Genomic DNA, 23,029 nt, shown 5'->3' on the forward strand with positions numbered 1-23,029 from the left:
TGTCAGAGGTGCTGGAGAAAAGAGGTTAGTTGTGATTTCAAAAGGTGGTTGGAAAGGTAGTATGTTATACCGTTTAATCCTTATAAGAATCCTATTTTTCTTTTCTTTCCTTTGGGGGAGTAGGTGGGTACTGGGCATTGAACTCAGGGGCACTCGACCACTGAGCCAAATCCCCATTTTTTAATTAATTTAATTTTTAAATTATTTTTTTAAATTTAGAGACGGGGTCTCACTGAGTTGCTTAGCACCTCACTTTTGCTAAGGCTGGCTTTGAATTCACCATCCTCCTGCCTCAGCCTCCTGAGCCGATGGGATCACAGGTGTGCACCTCTGCAACTCACTTCTTTTCTTTTTTAACATGAGAAGAATCTCTGCTCTGTGGAGTTGAGATGTGAAAGGAACCAGGTCTTTTGTGAAGGCGAATTCTTCCTTCACTTTTGACTGATTCACAAAGAACCTTTGCCTTCCTTTGGACTAACCAAGGCTTATTAAAGGTGTTGATTTTCTGCTCTCCTTTGCAGCTGCATAGCTCGTCTCCTACCTTTGGGATAGACAGTAGCCTGAAGCCTAATGAAGGGTCCAAAACCATGTTCACAGAGTACTGTACCAGCGGGGACGTGCTGGGGGAGCTGAGCTGCCTGCTGAAGCGCGAGATGGAATACACTGCCATCTGCGAAACCACGCTACAGGTCAGGCCGTTGGTCTGCAGAGGGTGTCCATCATCCTGGGGGCCCAGGAATAGCTGCAAGAAGGCAGATTCTGAGCCTCCCCTGTCAGGCTGTGTGGGGCTCTGCTGTGTCCTGGTTGTGGGTCTCCTTGGGTCCTGTTTCCATGTTTATTCGTTAGAGAGAAGGCCTGCCCCTTGCTGTTCTGAGGGGTGGGAAATGCAGATTGAGCTGGCACGAGTAGGTGCTCAGTAAATGGCGCCATTCAGAGAGCAGTGTTTCTGAAGAATTTTAGTTCGCTTTAAAATGTCCTTTCTTCCATTTTTTTTTTTTACCTGCCAAATAAGAAGCGATCTGTTCATCAAAGGCCAGCCTGAGCCTCCAATAGGTGTGGAGAATTCAGATAGCGAGGAGCCAGAGCACCTGCCACTGTGAGCTTCCCATCTACGGGGGCTGTTAGGTGCAGCAGAGCAGGATCTGGTCTTAGGGGTGTGAGGAGCAGAAGGGAATATTGTCTTATAAACTTGATGCCACTTCCCTTCTGGAAGGGGGCAGAGGCATGAATTTAGTCACAGGGCTGAATGATTTCTTTCCATCCCTTGACTTGAATTCTGGAAGTGTGATCTTCATGCAGGTAAACATGTGCTGTGAATGAGTTGGTAAAATTGAATTTACCAGCTGTGACATTCAGATAAGTTCATAGGACTTCAGTTCCCAAATCTTAGACTCATGAACCATATTCTCCTATGTATCCATTGAGGGGCATGTCCCTGCTCTGTTAGTAAGTCTGGATCTTTAATTCAGCCATATAATTTATCATTTTGTACATGGCCAGTGACTTTTCACATCACAGACATTTTTAAATGGCAGCGTATCACAGTCGTGTGAGTTGACAGGGAGTTTTTCTGAGAAGATGGAGATTAAGTCCGGGGGTGTCTTGTTGGACGATGCTCTTGTAGCTTAGCTTCGAGTCCGTGTTGTTTCAGGCCTTCTTCATCTCCCTGGAGGACCTATATGAAGGCTTCGATGTCTTCTGGCCATCCCTGGAATATAAAATCTGGCTGAAGCTGGCTCTCAATACTGCCTCTCAGTACTTTGAATCGAGTCTCGCTGATGAGGTAAGCTGCATGGTTGAATGTGGACGAATTTTTAGGTACTGCAGCTCTCACAAAATGTATTTCATGGTGTCCAAAGACAGAAGGCAGGTTGTGTCTGATCTCCCACAGTGGGATTGCTAGCACTGGAACCACTCTCTTCCTCAGTACTCCTGTCACGGTGAGTTCTCTCAGGCCACCTGCAGTCCTTCCTTCCAGAAGGACAGTCGATTCAGAAGGTGTGAAAAGGGTACATCCCTTGGCCAAGCGCACCATGAACTGGCCAGAGTTAATGAACACTTGTCCGGTACTTTTTATTTTATTTTATTTTTTAATTTTTGTTTTTTTTTAAAAGAGAGAGTGAGGATTTTAATATTTAACATCTTTGTTTGTATGTGGTGTTGAGGATCGAACCCGGGCCGCACGCATGCCAGGCGAGCGCGCTACCGCTTGAGCCACATCTCCAGCCCCTGTCCGGTACTTTTTAACTGGTTTCTCTACCTATGTTAACATAGACCTCCTGGCTTTTCAAATGTGTGTTGAGGTGACGAAACCTCTCCCATGAACTGTTCTTCCAAAGAGCAGTAAGGTCAGAAGAACTTTTCTGTCTGCCAAGAGTTCCCCCGCAGCACCGGGATGGGTGTGACCGGTTAGGAACCCAGCAGCCTACCTGTCCCCACCTCTATCCTGTTTGGGGAAGAACTTTCTATCGAATTTCTTTGATCTGTTCTGATATAAATAAACCGGGTGCGGGCTCTGTTCTTTGTTAGAAGCTGTACCCGACTGGTCAGCGTGGCCTGTCGCTGACCCCACTCTGGACCTGTATTTCTGCACCCTGTGGTTATTTTGTAGTAGTACTTTTCTAGCTTTTATTCCTCAGTCAGCCCATCCTCCAGAGGGGAACCCTTTCCCTTGCCCACACGGGCCGTGGGCGAGAATGAAGACTGGTTTTGGTGCAACCAGAAATCCAACAGGGCACGGTTGGCCACCCGGCTGCAGCTGCTGGAGAGCTCCTAGGTCAGGGCTGGACAACCACATCCCAGGACCCAAGACAAGAGCACGAAGCCTTCTACTCTGGAGGGGTCGGAGGCCATTCTGAAAGCTGAATAAATCTGTTGCTACCAGGGTCCCCAGCCTTCTGACACCCTCGAAGAACTCAGATCTGTGAATTCATTTTCTTCTTGATATCAGGTGTCAGCTCATATGATTGATGGAAAAATGTGATTTTATCATAGGACTTAAGGTTTCAGAAGTGTGTGATGCTCAATCATGCTTACGTGGAGACTTTATCAAGCTACAATGAAATGACTATCGATAACGTGGCCATGAAGTTTGTCATCATCGTGTTCGGCAGCGTAATTGATAGCAAGACGGAGGAACCGTATTTGGCACCTTGCATCATTCCTAAAACCTGTGAGCAGGTAAGGGGTGCCATTCCTCAAGAGCCAGTTGCTGTTCATGGTGCCCATAAGTGGCTTTAAAACCCAAATGATGATTAATTGTGTATTTCAACATAGCTAGTAGAGAGGGTTTTAAAAGCTTCTAACATCAAGAAAGGACAAACATTTGAGGTCATGGATACGCCAGTTACCCTGATCTGACCATTTCACATTGTATGCGTGTATTGGAATGTCACACAGTAACCCCACAAACATGCATAATCATGATGTGTCAATTAAAAATTAAAAGATATATGAAACTTTTAAAAAAGATGTTGAAAGGCAATAAATTCAATAAATGAAATAAGAACAAACAAATAAACCTCAACCAACCTCAAAAAGAATTCCAACCTGGGAAGGCCCTGCAGTTCTCACCGGCCCTCAGCGCAGGGCCTCCGCAGCTCTGCGGTGGGGCCTTCACAGGCTGAGCTGCTCGTCCATGGCTGGAACCCGCCTGTTCTCTGCTGGCCAGGCCCGGCCATGTGTGGGAGGATGGGTTCAGTGCGGCTTCGGCGTGGGCTCTGGGGTGTCCTCCCTGGCTGACCGACGTGGTGGGGAGGGGCTGGACCCTTTGCTGTCCTGTCTGGGGTCTTAGGTGCCTCTTGAGAGTAGGCCCTGGGTCTCTGGCCTCGTCATTTGGTGCCTGTGTAGCTAAGGATGGGGAAAATATGAACACTCAGTGCACAAGGGGCATAGGAAAGGTCGAAGCCACCTGCTGCTGGACCCCTGGGGGGTGGGAGGGTGGGACCCACCACTGAGGAGGACCAGAGGCCGTGAGAGCTGACGTCTTCTTCATCTGGTAGTAAGTTTCTTCTCTTTGGGAGAGAACTTTTCTGTCTGTTGAAACTATGAAAGGTCATTAATAATTTCGATAATTCAGAGGATCAAGGTAATTAAAAATATATATTTATAATAAAAATAGAATTTAAAAAATATATATTTTTTTAAAAAAATATTTTTTCAGTACTGGGGGATTGGCCGCAGGGCCTCTTACAAGCTAGGCAAATGCTCTGTCACTGAGCCACAGTCTCAGCCCCCTCCCTTCAATTGGATTTTGAGCCAGGGTCTGGCTGAGTTGCCCCTCTGGCCGCCAGCTCGCCATCCTGCTTCAGCCTCCTGAGTGGAGGGATCCCGGCTCACCCCGGACCTGGCTTGAATGTTTGTAACGGAAAGTGGAAATCTCTCTAGCTTTTCAACAAAGGGTGGGAACAAGGAGGGGGGGCAGCTGCCTACCATCCTGTTTGTTAAGAGTCAGGTAAATTTGGATTTAAATCTTAACCCAGCCAGAGGGGTGGAGGGAAGCACAGGAAGTGCCTGACCCCTGACCCTGGGTTCCTCCTCAGGGTTAGGGTGGCGGCCATGTCCCCTGGCTAGGGTGACGGTTAAAGACATGGGACAACAGGCAGTGTTTAGAAATGAGAGCTGCCGTTATTACTGGTCTGTGACTTGCGTCTGGAAGACAGGTTTTGTGGCCAAACCTCTCAGAGAGGGAGTCAGCCCTGGCATCCTGGGGAGGCTGGGCTTGAGCCCTGCTCTCCACCGTAGCCTCAGTTAAAGCACCTCATTGTTGGCTGGGGATTCCAAGAAAGTTCCTCTCTGGTTTTTATAAGTACTCATAAAGACAATCAGCTGGTCTAAGACTTCTTGAAACTACATCAAAAGAGATTCCCAGTTAAAGAGACAGAGGTTAGGATAGAGACCCAGCCCTAGGTTCTGGCCGATTCTTAGACTTTGGGGGGAAGTTGGGAAGCAGCCAACCTAGGCTTCGAAGATGCTCTTTTGCATGATTTTGACTTTTTTTTTTCTCCCTTTAGATTCAGGGAACTGCAGATGTAAGCAAGCTGTTGGTCATCCAAGCATCAGAGCCGACCAAAAGTGATGGTAACAGCAATGTCATGGGTAAGGGAGATCCTTTCCTGTGGTAGGAGAGTCGTGGTGAAGGGACGTGTAGAGCTCATTCGATCCCGAGGAGGCAATTTGAGAGGGCTTCCTGTGGGTTTTCAGTAGGCCCAATCCTCGGGCCCACCCGGGTTGCCGCATTGTTTCAGGGAGATGCTGTAATCCTCCTCCTCCGTCTCTCCCTCCGTACTCTCAACAGGGGAGAGCGGCTTCTGGGCTGGGCTGGGTGCCTGCCCTGGTAGGCTGGAGCCACGTGGTGCAGCTGTGGGTGGTGGAGGAAGCAGAGGGCAGACTCTCCCATGTCGGCCCGGGAGTGGGGAAGGGGGTGCTCCTGGCAGCTGAAGGTAGTTTGGAACCCGACCCACACCCCTCGAGTTCTCTGGCCCACAGACTTGCGCGAGGTGCTCTTACCCCGTCACCTTGTATGTGCAGTCACTAGATGGCCATCAGCAGCACCTGCGTGGACCGTGCTGCTGAGGACCAGTAAGGCAGACTGTTCTGGGGAGAACTCTCGAAAGGTCTCCCCCACACTCAGCACCTGCCTTACCAAGTCCCTGCCAGCATTCTCCCCGCTGCCCCAGCATGGACACAGCCACCCGTTCACACTTATTTTGTATTGGTTCGTGTCAGTAATACACACACTAAGATTCATTTTGCCACAATTATACATACACGATATGCTCCAATTCAGTCCCCAGTACTTAGTCCCCCCCCACCCGCTCCCTTTCCCTACTCTGCTGATCTTTCTGTGGAAGTCATCCTCATTTGTAGCTCTGATCGGCACCATCCCAGTGTGTACAACTCGTGAGACCTGCTAAATTAATAGTATGCAATTCTTAGGGAAACCCTCCAAATTAACAATTCACTGTCTTCAAATTGTGTGCAAAAAGTGAGATTTTATTAAAATGTTTATAGGTCACTATTTCTCCTTTGCATAGTTCTTGTAAGATGCAGCCCTACTGCGAGCTGTGCACTAAGTTGGTGAGGAGGAGAGGCAGGCATTAAATAAGTCTTTGTCATTTTCCCTCAACATCAATTTGAACCTCAGGCACCCCTATGGCTCACATTCCATCCCTTGTTCTGGGGTCACAGGTAGCACTGTGTGTAGGGAACCCCCTCTGCATCTGGGTCGACTGTCCAAGTTGGCCCTGAGATGACCGTTATTACCCTGTCCTGCCCTGCTGCTTCAGAGCCACTTAGGAACACGGTGGTCTGTGGCAAGGTGGCTGGGGACTCAGGGCTTACTATTGGCCCCCTTGGGGTACCCTGAGGGCGACTGAGTCGGATCAGGAATCAGGGAACAGGCCCTGTGGTTCTTGGGCGTGAGGCCTCCTACTTCCACTAGGCCCTTTGGAATCTTTTTTTTTTTTTGGGGGGGGGATACCGGGGATTGAACCCAGGGGCACTGGCCCACTGAGCCATATCCTCAGCTCTATTTTGTATTTTATTCAGAGAAAGGGTCTCACTGAGTTGCTTAGTGCCTTGCCATTGCTGAGGCTGGCTTTGAACTCGTGATCCTTCTGCCTCAGCCTACGGAGCTACTGGGATCATAGGTGTGTGCCACTGTGCCTGGCTTGGAATCATTTTTATTCAAAGGGAAACACATTACTCTGTATTCCTTAGTGGGTTTGAGTGAAAAGTCCCACATGGTGAGCCTGTGAATGGGATCTAGCCAGTACACTATGTCGGTCAGACCCACACACATTTTTTTTTTTTTTAAAGAGAGAGTGAGAGAGGAGAGAGAGAGAGAGAGAGAGAGAGAGAGAGAGAGAGAGAGAGAGAGAGAGAGAGAGAGAATTTTTTTTTAATATTTATTTTTTAGTTCTCGGCGGACACAACATCCTTGTTGGTATGTGGTGCTGAGGATCGAACCCGGGCCGCACGCATGCCAGGCCAGCGCGCTACCACTTGAGCCACATCCCCAGCCCCACAGATATTTTCTTAAACATTTTAAAATTAGTTGCCACATGGGAACATGTAGAAAGAAGTTTTGCCTTTTTAAAATGCAGATTTTGAGGTGTTTTTTTTTCCCTTGCAATACGAGATCTGCTGACACTCAGCCCTCATTCCTGTGTGACAATTAGTGAGACAGAATACCAGCTGGCCTCTGTAGAGGGGACCGATGCTCCTCATCTGCCGCAGTCCACAATGCTCCCTCCTGCCTTTACCCAGCCCACTTCAGTGTTTGTGAGACCTACCTTATCATTGGGTTTTTGTCAGCCTGTGTGCTGGGCTTTTGCAAGCCTCTTAGAAACCTCTGAGGGAAGAAAGTGAAGAGCCCATTTGGAAGGGAGAATGAAAGGGGTGAGGGAGGCTTATAGGAGAAAGCAGATCTATACTTTGAATATTCTTCTGTTGTCTTTACTCTTAAATTCCTAATGCATTTTTTTTCCTGTTCGATGCATGCACTTGGTTCACCTTAGTCAACACTACTCTTCCAACGACCAAGAAAGAATACAACTGGAAGAGAAAAGATATGGTAATGAACTTGGCACTCTGAAAAGGTTTTTCTTTTTGCATTAAACTGCAGAGCAAAGGTGAACTGTGAGGTCAAGGAGCAATATGCAGGTGTTGAGGAAAGAGGCCCCGTGCTGCAGCTCATTAATTTGGACAAATCGAGATAAAGCTCATCTGGATTACTTAAAAATTAAAATTATAGAGTATTTATGAAATAAGTAATTTTTCCACCCAATTTCCCCTTCCTTGATCTCTTCCCTTGGTATTAAGTTACAAAGTGAGGCTCTGTGGGATCAGGGTGGAGCTGGGACACTGGTGTCAGGGTGCCCATGCTCCTCCTGCCTTTGGACTCTGCACTCTCTTGGATGTAGGGCACTGGGCCAGGGTGTGTGGCTGCGCACTGACCTTGAGCATCTGCCTACGGTTTTGCTGAAAGATCTTTTAACTCTTAGGTTATTTAAAGTGTTTTATATTAAAGTGAACATTATGGAGTAGGATGGCGAACTTGCATGAATTTTTAAGGAAAACACCAAACATTTTAAAAATGGAAAGTCCTGTATTTTTGGCCCCCACATCTTTTTCTACGTTCCTCAGCAATCATGGCTAGTTTAGAAAAAACTGAGGAGTGCTGGAAACCAGGGCTAGAGCTGGGGAGGGAAGGGGGCTTGTCTGGTGGGTGGGCGCTGCCCGCAATGCTATGGCTCTAGGGTCTCTGCTAGCCCCCCAGCAGAGCCCATCTGCCAGTGTTTGGGCAGAGTGGAGGCGCAGTAGCTCTGACGGGGCAGCAGGTGCTGGGAGAGCGGGGCCAAGTAGGCGACAGAGCTAAGCGTGGGCTTCAGGGGCCTTCAGTGCCCTACCTCCTGCCAGGCTCTAAGCCAGACGTCAGGTCACCCCAAATAAACATGCATCTGTCATGCAACTGCAGCTTTAAGAGCAGGCCTGTGGCCCACCCCCTCCCCACCAGATAGCCACCTTAAGACCCTTCTAAGAAAAATGTTGGTCCTACTCCTGTCATTTCTGATCCTCAAGGCGGTCTGCAGTGTATTTGTTGGGGGAGGGAAAGGTGCATTGATCAGGGTCATGGTCGACAGTTCTTCAAATAAAGCAACTTGGTTCTTTCTATGCAGCCCTCCTGGGGTCATCCTCTCCTTTCTCTTTAAGGGACTGTATTTCACAGGTGGAAATCTAATTGGGAGCCAAGTAATTGAGCTCATCTGTTACTCTCTTTTCCAGGCCCAATTATTAAAAACAAAAATAAAAACCAAAAAACTCTCATTTCACCAATGGATGAAACAAAGTTTCCAGTCTCTGCAGTCAACCATACAGTAAATGGAACTTAACTTTTATAACGTGCTTCTTTTCCTGAAGCACACCTTTTGACAGACTGATAGAATCTCCTTCCAGTGCAGAGATGCACATGTAGTTAATTACAATGCATTACTCAAAGTCAGATGTTTTAAGGGGGATTGTTCCAGATATTAAAAAGGGAACTGCTCAGTAAGTTTTCTGGTTCCACTTAGCAGGTAAGACGTTTTCCCTGAAATGTTCATAGTCTAATATTTTACTTTTGACCTTCTTTTGTAGCAGGACACTAGGTACCAATTTCGAAAAGGGCATTGACACAAATGTGATATGTGGAGTCGGGTTAAAGGCTGCGCTGCTGTCCTGGTTCGAGTGCTGAAGGATTACCTGACAAGGATTTTCTTAGAAACCGCTGAAACAGCTCACTGCTGGATCTCTTCTGTAAGCAGTGGATGGACCGCTGTAAAAACCAATTCTCAGTAGTTGTATAGTGTACGTGACTTGTTCAGAATTCTTCAGGGTAATGTAAGGTACTTTAAAACTTACGGCCTACCAAATGACACCCTTCTTCTAGCCGAGAGTAAGTTATCAAATGTGTTGTACAATTAATGCATTACTGTCTAAGGCATTAAGACCTGCAAGTTTTATTTGTGAAATTACTATAATTAATGCCTCCTGATATTTTTCAAAGTCCAGTTACTCTCCCCTCCCCAGTCTGGGGAACACTGAAAAGTGGACCGTGATCCACAGTCTTGGTCACGGAAAGCAAAGTTGAGGAGTTAACATTCCTATGTTCCCAGTCCTGTTGGTTGTCACTTTTCATTTTATTTTTAAAAGTTAAATAAAGTTGCGTGTTGTGGTTGACTTTTTATGATGTTTTAGAATCATTCTCATCTCAGTGAGACTTTGAAGATCACATGATACCCAGGGAAGTCATAGCAAGGTGAGAATAGAAGGAAAGGAGAACCTTGCCTTTGGCGTCCCTGTGGGGGTCGGGGTAGGGCTGCTGGTGGGAAGCCCTGCAGGAGCACCACCCACAACCCACAGGGGACAGGGCTGCTGCTGCTGCCTGAGCGTCAGCGTGGAGGCTCCTGAAGAGCCTCCTCCTTCATCCCTGGCCTTTCCCTCTCCTGGCCACAATGCACCTGTAACACCCAGCCTCCCCTTTACTTCTCAGGAGGAGGGCAAGGCTCTGCCTCTGTCAGGAAGGGACCCCTCCCGGCCAGACTGCCACGTGGCCAGAGCTGTCTCCGGGCTCATCCTGAGGTGACCTGGCACCTGACCTTGCTACCCTTAACACAGTCAGGTGCTCTTCTTCAAGTCTGGGAGGGCAGTGGGCACCGTAGTGCCCACCGGGCTCGGCATCACCATCACCGGGCTGTTAACAATGGAGTTGTGGCCATCTGAGGTGTCGGTCTTTGGGAATGGGCCCTGGGCTCAGCATTTTGGTGGGCTCCTCAGACGCCTTAGTGCATACTGAAACTCGGGGTCCACAAAGGTAGGCGGAGGGCATAGGGGTGGAAAACAGACGCGTGCTGTCCAACTCTGCTGGTAGAACACGTTATCTCTACTATGAGGGGTATATTTGTATCTCACAGGCAAAGAGCAAATCACGTGCCCATTTCTGACCCAACCAGTAACAAAAGGGTGGTAATGATCTTTTAACCAGTTAATACATCCTGGTCCTTCAAACCAGAATCAAAGTTGCTTTGCAATTTGCACGACTTCAGAGATGGAGTCAATGGACATCTAAGGGAGTAAATGACTGACAGTTCACTGCGCCCAGGAATTGGCAGCATGAGTGGCCATTCTGACCTGGCCATTGTTGCTGGTGTACCTCCTCCAAGCTTCTCTGCAGATCTCCATCCTTCCTGTGGAAGTTGAAGGTGAGACCAGACTTTTGACATGATCAGTTACACATTTATCACTTAGAAGGCCATCAGCCCACACATCTCATGATTCTTGAGAAGTCACGTGAACTGCCTCTCCAATTTCTTGTTTCTAACATAGCTGTGATGATCATGTTAATTCACTTTCAATGAATAAATTCTTGGATACACAATAGAACTTTTTCTATTTTCAATAAGGGAACTCTACCTTTCCTGTCTGATAGTGTATGTAAAGTGTACCTGGGCTCACTTGTGCCCTAAAAATGCATATTCATTATGGAATATTTTATCTTTGCAAAGGAACACTTGCAGTGTCATGGTTTCAAGCTGTTTAGTGAAAGTACCAGCACGTGATTTGAGGGTACATGACTACTTTTCCTTGGGCTCTCCCAGCATTTTTAAATGGCATCAAAGTGTGGAGAAGAGACAGCTGAATGGAACACCAAGGTTCGGATGCCTGAGTGGTGAGGAGCAATAGGTTTACTGAGGTTGGGGAAAAAGTTGAAGGATGTGATTCTGTTTGCTTATTCAATGGCAAATGAATGTCAGACGATTAACTTTAAGAGTCTGAGTAATATTAGAGATTCAGACTCTGCACTGTCAGAAAAGAAAGCTGAAGCCAGACTCTCCATGAGGCAAGGACTGAAGAAGGCAGACGTCAAAGGGAGGGGAGCAATGAGGAACCTAAGCTAGAGAGCGACAGGCCTGGGACACAGTCAAGAGTCTTAGCCAAGGCCGGCACTCCCCAGAATATTGAGCAACTTGGGATTTTCACCTACATGTCAAACATTCTTAGTGTCACTCAAGTTTTACATGCAGAGAAATCAAGACAACTAAACTCAATGACTTGTCAAACAGATGGCACTGAGGTTCATGGTCTATGTTATTCTGTTTAATAAAAAGATGAGAAGTTTCATACAAAGGAAGCCAGGTACCTGGTGCTCTGGGTAGAATGTGTCCCCTCAAAATTCAGGTTGGAGCCTGAGGATGAGGCCCTTGATGACTGGGATTGCAGGAGAGATCATCCTCTCTTGGTCAAGTAAGGACTGGACAAGACGGCTGTCCACGAGCCAGGAAGCATGCCCGCACCAGACAGACTGTCTGATGTTGGGCTTCCCAGTCTACTGGATGGTGAGCAATGATCTTTACTGTTTAAGCCACCCAGCCTCAGGTGTCTTTGTTGTAACAGCCCAACCAGACTGAGGCCCACAAATGGGACAGCTGGCACAGTCTAATAAAGTCCGAGGGAACGTGGATGCACCATTATCATGGTCCTCAAGGTTGACTTTAAGCCCAGCCATTCCATTTAGGCTGAGGTTATGGTCCTTGTACCGGGGATCACAGTCACAGAACTCTAGGACCCGAGTGAGAAACCCGAAGGGACAGAGTGGGCCACAATGTATGTGGAAACCACAGGCCCCTGAGCCCCCAGCTGTCCTCCACTGTCTTTGGTGAACATACTCATGGGAGGCCTCTGCCCTTCGGGGCTTGAGTCCAAAATACGCTTTTAAAATACAACAACACAATGAGAATTCTCTCATCCAGTTTCAACAAAGGATTTTATTTTCTGATCCCCAAAAAGCAAAATTTAGAAAACAGCAACCCACTGCAAGGACAGTTCCATGATAAACATTCTCACCCGCCTCCCTTCAGTGAGCCCTCCCACACGCACATCATCAACCAAGAGCAGCCCGACGTGTGGGAACACTCTGCGGAGGGCACCTGGCACTTGTCTCGCTCACACCCACAGGGACATCCCTGGCAGACAAAGATCTTCTCTGCAGGCCCCCCACCCTCTTTCTTAAAAGTATTTTTTAGTTGTCACTGGACCTTTATTTTTATGTGGTGCTGAGAAGTGAACCCAGTGCCTCCACCACTGAGCCCCAGCCCCAGCCCCTACAGTCTCCCTTTTTGAAAGAAATTGATTGAAAAAAAAATTTTTTAACAGCAAAATATAGATGCCTCTCCTTGTCTTCCCACTTCAATTATCTACTAGAAAAGTACAGAATTGAAAAGTTTTGCCCCCAAGTTGTGATCAAAACACTGAATATTAAAGAATGTCTGGGTTACTTCAAGTTCCGGGCCATACACTGAGACGGTTACAGAGGAGGTTGAGCGTCCATTCTAACACTTCGCAAATGGGTGACAGGAGAAAATTAGATCAACACAGCTACACACGTTAGTCATCCTGCGAAGGCATGAAGCAAGCTTCCTCAACAACCAACCACCAGTAAAACTGAACACAAACCCGCGGAGACCCAACCAGATCTGAGTCTCAAACACGGAGCCTATTTCCGAGAGCTGGGACGTGTGAGCGGAACACTGCTGGTGAAGGCACAGAGTGGGGTCCCGAGGGGTGTTCGTGCCATGTCATTGAAGAAGCCAGAAGCAGAGCGACCCACGACCGCACCGTGATCACACTGATGTCCCCGGGGAGCCGCAGCCGCAGCCCGAGCGGAGACAGCCTCAGGGCTGGGGAGTGTAGCGCAGGTACTTCTTGCCTGACGGCAGCTCTTTGGTGAAGACTCCTTTAGGGAACAGTGCTTTGGCCTCCTCTTCAGGGATGGTGGGCAGGACCATCACACTCTCTCCGTCCTGTCAAGAGCCATTGGACATGGTGAGAAGCAGCCTCACAGTAATGCTGAAGGTCAGAGGCAGGACCCTGGGAGGGCAGTGCCGGCCGATGGCGCCCTCAGTACCCTGCTGCCCTCGGAGGAGTTCTGTGTTTGCAATGGCTCTCTGACCCTTTTGTGAGGGAAGCATTTCCCATCGAGGGCAGTCCTGTCTTAAAGCCACCAGTGGCCTGCCACACCCCATGGGATGGACCTGGCCTGATCCCTGCTCTAGTCCCCTGCCCCCTCCTGTCCCTCCCACCGCTCTCAGACTGCTCTTCCCTCACTCTGGATACCCGTCACCCACCTGCTTCATGTCCTCCCCATGGTGGCCAACTACAAAGCCAGCTCTCCTCCCCCACCCTTGGCAGCACTGGTGGTCACGGCTCACGGGCCACAGTCCTGTCTACTGCTGTGCCCGCCCGCTGGACAGTAAGTCCACGGGGCAGAGACTGCATGCTCTTCTGCTCACCGCTAGCTCCCCAGTGCTCACTGCGTGGGCCTGATAAATGTGCTTCACTAATGGATACAGAATTTACAATGATTTGCCTGTCAGAAAAAATAAAACCTGGCATCCAGGGCAGCATATTTTAAAAACTATAGTGACATGAAGATAATTTTGGGATATTATCCATGTCCAAAATAGCTGCAGATATCTTCAGTGTTTTGGGAATAAGTTTCAGAGCCTTCTACATAGGTTTAAAAGATGGAAGCTTAAGGGAAATGAAATGCTTACTACATGAATACACCAACACTTTTACAGCCATGACTTGAGAAAAATAACCAATCCAGATTTTGTTAGAAACATTCTGTGATCAGGCAATGGTTAGATAAAAGAACACCCCCCCGCCAATCCTGTTGAGTCTCCCCATCTGAAATGCTTGGGGACGGAAGTATTTCAGATTTTGGAATATTTTTATGGGCTTTATTGCCTGATGATTCCTAACTCAAAAATTTGAAATCTAAAATGTACCATGTCCTTAAGAAGTTCCAGACTTGGGGGCATTTTGGATTGGGGATGCTCAACTTTTTTAAAAAAAGAAAGAAATCACCATAACCAATTCATTTGTCCAAATTATCTAAAAGTCAGAAAACAACTAGGGAGTTTATGTATGACAACATATGAAAGTGGAAAGACCATGTGGCAAATCTTAAACTCAGCCATGAGGAAAAACCCTTGAGAGTGCATGGAACTGGAAACAGAGCCCCGGGTCACGCAGACCCGAGTCCTGCTCAGGCCTTCCAGGCAAGTCAGGGGTCTGCCCTTTGAACAGCTTTACCTTCCAATCAACCGGAGTGGCGACCCTCTTTTCTGCTGTCAGCTGGAGAGAGGTAACTACTCGGAGAATCTCATCAAAGTTCCTGCCAGTGGTGGCTGGGTAGAGGATAGAAAGCTTCAATTTCTTATCAGGACCAAAAACAAACACCTGCAAAGCACAGAAAGGTGCATAAATACGAAGAGTTCTTTCAGTGCTTTTGATTATTCAAGCCACACAGAAAGCTCTGCAGTCGGTAAAAGTGCTCAAGCATGTCAAAACAAAAACAGAAACAAAGCTTCTGTAGACCAAACTGCCATCTGTTTTCTTCTCCATGTTACTGTTCCAAACTTAGAGAAGGAAATTGTATTTGGCCCTGGCTATCCCAGGAAGAACCAATCCGAACATTTAATTCAGAAAAGGCCCTGGGAGGTCTATGCCAAAATTAGGGGTGAATACCAGAAAATAATACTAAAGGTTGTACATTTGTGCAGATGGGATTGGGCTTGCTCCCTAGTGGGTAGAGGAAAGACAAATAAGGATTAAAAACACTGAGCTGTCTTACAAGGGAGGATATGACCCCCAACTTTAAAGACAGAGCCGTCAGGAGGGCTATAAAAACGTTCCTTAATTCTAGATGACATCTTAGGACAAACTACTTGTTAGTCCGTGGATTTCCAAGAGCTATGAAATGGGCAGTTTAACAATTTAGGTGAGTATTTTGGCCACTTTGCATTAGCATCTCATAATTGATACACAGCGATTTCGTAGTTGTGGACGTTCCTGTTTCCTCCAGTGGGCCTGAGCATGTAGGTGGATGTGTGGCTGTCACTAAACTCACCACACGAGCGGTCACAGGCATGCCCTTTTCGTCCTTCTCTGCTGGGTCCAGCATGCCCAACTGGATGGCGAGGTCCCGATTCTTATCATCAATGATGGGAAAGGGTAGCTTTTCTGTGGGCTCCTCACCATTGTAAGCGTTGATATCCTGGAAGGCAGAGGAAAGGGGGCAGAGAATTCTAAACCTGACACACAATGAATTTCATCAGTTAAGGGCCATGATCTTGCAAGGCAGGGAAAGTAAGCTTAATTTTCTCCAAGCAAGTTTAATATGATGATGAATGAATAAACAGTTCTTGTTCCAATTATTCAGACAGGAATAACAGCAGAGTATAAGGCCAAAGCCCTTTTTATGCCCAATTCTCTTAAATTCTGCATGCTTTTATGCTTTGAGAAGGCAGTTCAGCTTTAAAAGGCTTAGATTCCAATAGAAGGGAACTCTAGAACACTACAAAGAACACCAGAAACAATGGAATCATTCACAGCAAACATCCAGAAATGATGTCACATGTAAAGAGAATTCGATGGATCTGGTCCCCACCTAAAAGCCCCGTGACTTAGGTATCAGGCTACAAGACAGATATTGAGAAGAGCGTGTATGTCACAAAACTTAAAAAGAAACACAGAACAGACAAGCAAAAGGTAAAGCATTTTAAGTCTGAACTAGAGGAAAGAGACGGACGCACCTCCCTCTCCCTAGGAAAACTTCATTCATGTCGTCTTTGCTATCCCTCAGGCTTCTGGAGGAAATTCAGTTGCATTATTTGATGGAGCTGAGAGGGCACTCAAGTGGGCCGAGCAGCCCAGCGACAGAGGTGGGATACAGGTAAGTACCACCTGGCTCAGCCTCAAAGGGACCTACACAAGGTGGCAGCAACTGACATCCTCACAGCACAGCTGAGCTGCAGAGGCTCCAAGGAAGGGGCAGACTTCTGACTGGGCCCTCGGAGGAGGAGTCAGGTTCTCCACTGGGAAAGGCAGGCATTCTAGGACGGAGAGAAGTATGAATGGGACCTGGAGGCAGCTTCACACGCGAGCTAGTGCAGGAGGGTGAAGAACTGAGCTGGGTAGATTTAGGAAGTAAAGAGAACGAGGACTTGAAATTGGGGAGAGAGCGGTGTGCACCCGTCTGCAATCCCTGCTGAGATCAGCCTGGTCAACTTAGTGAGGTCCTGTCTTGAAATAAAAATAAAACAAGCTGGGAGTATACCTCAGCCATAGAGCAACTGCCTCCTTGCATGCAGAGGCCCTGGGCTCAACCCCCAGTACCAAAAATAAGAAGAGTCTATTTACAATTCATGTAGAGCCTTAAAAGTAAAACAGGTCATGGCACAGCAGGTACAAAACCTTTTTGCATTTCTCAACAAAGACAGGATAAAACTAATGAACTCTGAAATGGGTGACAACAGATTTTGACGTATTTCTTAATTTTATTACCTGAACTCTGTCATCACTGGATGCCTATCAAGTCACCACAACTAGGAATAACCAGTGTGGCTTCGTGTTGGAGGCACCTGGAGGTTTCTTACATAACCAGTTCTATGCCAGAGTCTTGGCCTAATTTCTGATTCAATTGTAACTGTGAAGTTCACCAGAAGTAATGAACCTGGGTGTGCTCCTATACTTTACAAGGCCTTATACAACTGTTGCTTAATGATTGCCCCTTGCATAAAAGGCAGCATGCACATCATACCCCTGGACACTGAAGAACACATGCTTTGGCTTTATCCTATACAAGATCTGGCCAGTTCCACTCTTCACCATTTAGTACCAAAGAGAACCTCAGCATGAAGTGCAAATCCCACCAGCACCATTTTCTAGCTAGGCAGTCTTGGGTAAATGTCTCCAAAATTGCCTGTGAGACACCTTAAGAAACACTGGTTATTCACTGCCAAATATCATACGGAATGAAACAAACAAACAAACAAACAAAAAACCACCTAAAGGAAGATAATTGCCCTTTTTCTTCCTGAACAGGTTTCTTCTGATCTAAACTTTCCAGATTGACTGGTGTGATCTGGCCACGGGATACAGCCCTGGTGAGCACTCACAAGTCATCAGGGTGTCCTTGACTTAGTCCTACAGACCCTCGCACACAGGAAAGCTCTCCTCAAAGGGAGCTGCTATTACTTAGCAGCACATCTAGCAAAGTCCTTAAAATGCCTTCAAGTTCTATTTAGACGACCAAATTTTAGGTCCCAAGTAAACACTTCTGCTGCAAGCAGACAATTTCCTCAGTTCATTCATACAACAAACACCGCCTGCCTGCCTGAGCTGCACCGAGTCTGGGGCTCTGTTTCAGGGGTGGACAAAACAGGAGTCCACCCCTGCTGGGCTCCACTCCAGTGGGAAGGAATGAGTCAATAAAAGAGCAAAGCACAGTGTGTTCTAGTTGGTCACAAGTACTGAGGAGAAGGGAGAGGGAGTGGAGTCGTAATTACAGACAAGGAGGTCTAAGGAAGGTTTTAACGGGGTGCCCTTTGAGTTGAGGCCCCCAAAGTCAAGCTGCTTAAATATATCTGCAGAGCAAGTCTTCCCAACACGAATCTGGATAGATTTTGCAACTGGAGCCAACAAATTTGTGGATAAATCAGACAAGTGGTGTGAAAAAAATAAGAGGAATTAAGAATGGCTCCTGGACTTTTGGCCTGAGTAACTACAAAAATGTAGTTGCCATTAGCTAAGAAGAGTAAGACCCTGGGTTGAAGAATGGGACCATTTTGAGAGATGCTCAGCTTGAGATGACTGGACAGCCCACGGAGATGCCAAGTGGCTTTACCCCCCTGGAAGCAAGGAGAGATGAAACCTGAGACTCACCAAGGGAAAGAGTACAGATGTTAGAAGTGGCCCAAGGAAGAAGCTCGGGGCAACTTCAGTAGACATTAAGGGCCGGGAGAGGAAGAAGAATCAGACTCGTTCTGAGGGGCAGAACAGTGATGTGGCACCCCACAAGCCAGGAGGGGACACGTTTCAGGACACAGGATGATGGGCTGGGCTGGATGCTACTGGTAATCACCACTGGCTGACACAGAACCACTGGATTTAGAAATGTCGAGGTCACTGTGACGTCCAAGTCAGATTTTCAAATAACCAGTTTGAACCTGAGATTCACTTGTACCTTTACCTCAAAACCAAGCTACTTGATACAATTTACTTAACACACAGCCTCTATTCTCTCATTGAACAATCAACACAGGAGACTTTTAAAACCTCTGGTCACCAAGAAGTATGTGGGGCTTTCTCCCCACTAACAACCAATCAATTCTGCTTCTGACACCTGCCGGGTGACCTCTAACTCAACTCAGTTTTCAAACTATGTGTACCTGGAGACAGCATCATATGTCACAAGCTGAGGACTCAGTCCCATAAGATTGCCCCTTTCCTCCAATGCCAACTGCAAGTTCCAGGTTGCTGCACCTGCGCTTTTGACTTATGGGCTGTAAATTGTGGCCTATGACCCAATCTTTTCGTTTATTTTGCTAGGGTAGCTCACAGAACTCAGGGGTACCTTCACACTTACTGACTTACTAAAAAGGCTATTATAAAAGACACAGAGGGATAGGGTGAGGACCGGGGGGAGCCCATGCTGTCCCCAGGCACACCTTCCAGCTGCTATTCTGCAGCTCCTGGAACCCAGTCATTTTGGGTTCTTATGTAAGCTTCATTACACAGGCAGGGTTGGTTAAATCGCTGGACATGAGTGATGTCTCAACCTACAGACTCTCCCCTCCCTAGAGGCTGGGAGGTGGGGCAGAAAGTCCCAATCCTCTAATCCTGCCTGGCTCTTTCCAAAGATCAGCTCCAGTTTGAAGCTACCAAGGGGCCTGGCAGCCATCTGCCAACTTGTTAGCATACAAAAAGACACTTATCAACTGGATGACTCCAAGAATTTTAGGAGTTGTTTGGGAGGACAAAAGAGGGCCAGATATACATTTCAAACATCACAGAACTATACCTTGCTCCAGGCAAGATGGTCCTCCACGCTGTCTATGGAGAGGGCGATCAACTTAACATTCTTCTTGGCAAACTCTGGTGCCAGCTTTGCAGCTCTGCCAAGCTCGGTGGTACACACAGGGGTGAAGTCCCGGGGGTGGGAGAAGAGAATGCCCCATCTGAAAGGAAGAAGAGGTCACCACTGAGTGAAGCGTCAAACACTGTGCAGTGCAAGAAGCCACACAACATCTGGGTTAAACCAGGCCCCTCCATTCTTTGTTTTTTAAAAGAATGTTATGAAGACATTTGCTTTTAAACCTTTTGGTTGAGAAATACTTTCCAATCCCAGCTCCAGAAAAGACTCTACTGACAGTTCAATCAAATATTCAGGGTGTTCCCTTCTTTAATAACTGTGGAGCCACCCTGACTCTTTCGGCTAGTAAAATCTGTGCTACTTAAGTCAAGTGGCTTTTTTTTCCCCCTAGCATAGATGTTGACATTCAGCTCCCCAAATGCCCCAAATGCAAGCAGATGCCTGACTGCATTAATAAACAAGATTATGTAATCTAAAACAAATAGGCTTCTATCCTCCATTTACAAGTAAAATTAAGGTTGACACTTGGTTTCTTCAAAGAGTGGATATAAACTCTTGTAAAGCTACTTTACTGATCCAAGCTGACCTCCCCAAAGCTTGGCAAGTTTCTTGAGCATCAAGAACAGAACACACGAGGGTACCTCCTTCCCACCTCCACCTGCCACTCAACTCCCAAAGCTTCAGGGGAGGAAAAGGCCTCCAAACAGGATGAAAGCAAGTTGGGGAAGGAGAGATACTTACTGTAGAGGTGAGAGGTGTGTGGCATGTTTAGTTTTTAATAACAGGCAATAATCTAGCTCTGAGTAACATCCAGGCCTTAGATTTTATGAAAGGATCAGATGAGAAATAAGAAAAAGACTTCAGAATTTGTGAAAAACTGAACAGGGCGGTTCTTCCCTTACTGTCAAAGGGGTAATGAGTTAGAAAGTGGAAGTCTTTTTCCATTGTGAGTCAAGAGACAGTTCTGCTGACTCATGGTGGGGAACTGGTTTTAAGTCACTTCATTAGAAGACCCTCCATCTTCTTGGCCTGCCTTCCCCTAATACTTTACTGCCCTGTTGCTGCTCTTAATTCAAGAGTAATTCAGTTACATTATTCCATTTCCTTCCTTCCTCATTTTCAAAACACAAAAGGTTTCCCCCTTTAAGAGAATGTCCCAGAAAGACCCTGGTAAAGATGTTTTGTTCAGTGAAGATGTGCTATGAAGAAGCTGCCTCAAGCACACACAGAAGTGACAAGGCTCTGTAAACTCCCAGAACACAGTACTGAAAAGCCCTTTGTTTCCGAATTTCAGGGTGGGTTAATTTATTTTTTTTCTCCAGGAAACACCTGGATCAGAAATTGGCAGTCTGACTTGAGATCAAATACAGAAGGGCCTTTGGAAAGGCTATTCTTAATAATATGAAGGCCTAAAACTTCTTTTCTAGGCAGGGTTGGCACTGCCATGCCTGACCCTAGGCAGACTTGTGTATCTGTTTGTAGATGCAATATATTTTCCTCGTCTTCCTATTTGTGGCTCCCTAAAAAGATAACTCTTTTAATCAAAACCAGAGGCCATTAAGTGATCACAAACAATCAGAAAAGTATGGAAGGCTTAAACAAGGGTCATAATTGTTGCTACAGTAAATATAAATATGCTTTAATAAGTATCCCTAATCCATACAAAATTAAGAGTTCTGGTGAGATTTTGTTTCATGGGGTGTGGGAAGCAACACACTGGAAAGAGATGAATACCTATACTTGCAGTTTGAACTGGCCATAGTCTATTTTTAAAGTTCTCTTCTGCTGCAAGGTCACCCCTTTTCTAGCCTAGCCCTTTATTTTCTGAATATTTCCTCTAATCAGAAAGCGGAGAAGGTACTTAAGAGGTTGAAAGCTGTTGGGAGGGCCTGTTGTGTAAGAATCTTTCCCAGGTTCTCTCTACAGGCCTGACCAATTATTGATTCCTTCCATAAGCTTCTCTGTCACTCTGCATATATATGCATGGACATTGGATACAAAAGGGACACAAATCCAGGAGGAATTTTCCAGCCTGGGAGCAGGGGTATAAAAGGGTCAACAAAACTCCAAAACTAAATAGAACTAGACTAGTCTGGAATGTTTCTGATTGAAACCAAACAACTCACACTTTGCTGAATCAGGAGCTGTAAAAAAGGGTGGCATCAGTTTATTCCTAGGTATTATGATGACAGAATGCCAGGCCAGATCATGGGTCAATCTGGCCAGCCAGGCCATGTGCTGGCCTAAGGGGGAGGGGACCACTGGGAAACAAAAGGGCCTCCTCCGGGTGGGGAGTTACCGCGTCCTGGCACCTCTGTGGCTACTTCCCTCCAAGTGTTGCAAGTTCTGGAATGAAGGACACACGTACCCACTGCACGGTCTTGGTTCCTCCGAAAGCTGTTACCAAATCATATCTTGGCCATCGAAGGAGGCCCTGAACAAAAACTCTTTCAGCCAGCGAGCGGTTTTAAATTTTACGCGGTGTCCAGAAATCGGCCAACCCCACTGCGCGAGCAGAACCCTCAGATAACCCGGGCCGTGTCCTCCCACCTGGGCCTTGGGTACCCACCTCCCCCAGGAAGCAAATTCCAGGGCAGAGGAACGGAGGTCTGTGGGACCCGCCACTAGTCCCGGGAAGTGACCGCCGGGTCCCTTCCCCGCGCTCCCTCCTCGGGCCACGTTGCTCGCCCAATCCACTACACCTCCAGGGCCAGCACCCGCCGAGGCCCGGGTCTCCCCCTCCCCTGGCGAGCCGGGGCCCGGCGACCGCGCAGGACCGCGGGCCGCGGCGGCAGCAGCGCTGGCAGGTGCGGCGCAGGGGACACGCCGCGGCAGGCACGTGCGGGGACCGGTGCGGCGGGCGGCGCGCAGGGGGCCGCGCGCAGGGGGCCGCGCGGGCGCAGGACGGAGGGGAAACCGGGAAGCGCCTCGGAGGCCCGGCCGCACGGAGGCCGGGGCAGGGCTGCGGTGGTCACTTACGAGTCTCCCAGGAAGTCGTGGAACCGGATGCGTCCGATCGTGGTATTGGCCTCGAAGTTGGGAGCTTCGTCCCCGAGAAGGAGCCCTCCGGGCATGGCGGCACCGGTGACGAGAGGACGAGCAGGCGCAGCCGCAGCAGAATGAGCCACTGGCGGGGACCGAGAGGTGCTGGCTCGCGGGGAGTGGGCGGGGCCGGGGGCGGGGCCGGGGCGGGGCTCCGGGACCGCGAAGTCCCCGGGAGGGGGGCCTCCCACCTGGCCGCAGCCCGCGGGCGCCTAGGCCGCCTCTCCAGGCGCGGGCGGGGCTCGGGAACCGGGAACGCGCAGGGCTGGGGCTGCGCGGGTTTGACCCTGCAGGGGCGCCCGGGACTAGGGTGAAAGGAAGCGGGGCGCGGTGGAGGGGAGCCCCGGGGCGGGGACTCCTGGGCCGGCTCCTGCAGCTGCGCGCCGAGGCGGGGAGGGTCCCGGACCCCGGTGTACACCTTCTGGCGGCGTCTCCCCACCGTGGGGTCGAGCGACCTTCCACTTGCACCCTTCTTTTCCTGTGACTGTGGCCAGCCTAGCCTTGATG

General features: G+C 48.1%; 2 protein-coding genes across 2 annotated transcripts in view; one reads left to right on the top strand and one right to left on the bottom strand.

Moving 5' to 3' along the window:
* The window catches only part of SLC9C2 (solute carrier family 9 member C2 (putative)), a gene marked incomplete at both ends in the record, with an annotated part of 42,941 nt that extends 36,687 nt beyond the window's left edge, over positions 1–6,254 (top strand). The window contains 5 exons of the mRNA XM_081298241.1: positions 522–689; positions 1,652–1,783; positions 2,995–3,180; positions 5,013–5,097; positions 6,190–6,254. Coding sequence (XP_081154367.1) covers positions 522–689; positions 1,652–1,783; positions 2,995–3,180; positions 5,013–5,097; positions 6,190–6,254 — 636 coding nt within the window. The remainder of the gene's footprint in view (positions 1–521; positions 690–1,651; positions 1,784–2,994; positions 3,181–5,012; positions 5,098–6,189) is intronic.
* A 6,031-nt stretch (positions 6,255–12,285) lies between these two features.
* On the bottom strand, positions 12,286–22,618 carry PRDX6 (peroxiredoxin 6). The gene is made up of 5 exons (XM_081297870.1): positions 22,460–22,618; positions 19,409–19,565; positions 15,455–15,601; positions 14,638–14,784; positions 12,286–13,340 (listed from the first exon to the last, which is right to left on the bottom strand). The coding sequence occupies exons 1-5, from the start codon at positions 22,552–22,554 to the stop codon at positions 13,212–13,214; spliced, it is 675 nt and encodes a 224-aa protein (XP_081153996.1). The 5' UTR covers positions 22,555–22,618; the 3' UTR covers positions 12,286–13,211.
* Between the last annotated feature and the right edge of the window lie 411 nt (positions 22,619–23,029).

Source organism: Spermophilus citellus (assembly GCF_964194105.1).
Source record: "Spermophilus citellus genome assembly, chromosome: 6".
NCBI lineage: Eukaryota > Metazoa > Chordata > Mammalia > Rodentia > Sciuridae > Spermophilus > Spermophilus citellus.

Bases quoted from the DNA above. Each gene is read 5' to 3' on its own strand.
- PRDX6 (XM_081297870.1), bottom strand. From the start codon at position 22,554: ATGCCCGGAGGGCTCCTTCTCGGGGACGAAGCTCCCAACTTCGAGGCC. The intron at 15,602-19,408 runs GTATAGTTCTGT...TCTGCCTTCCAG, and splicing joins ACCATCTTGCCTGGAGCAAG to GATATCAACGCTTACAATGG. The intron at 14,785-15,454 runs GTGAGTTTAGTG...TGTGCTTTGCAG, and splicing joins TGCCTGTGACCGCTCGTGTG to GTGTTTGTTTTTGGTCCTGA.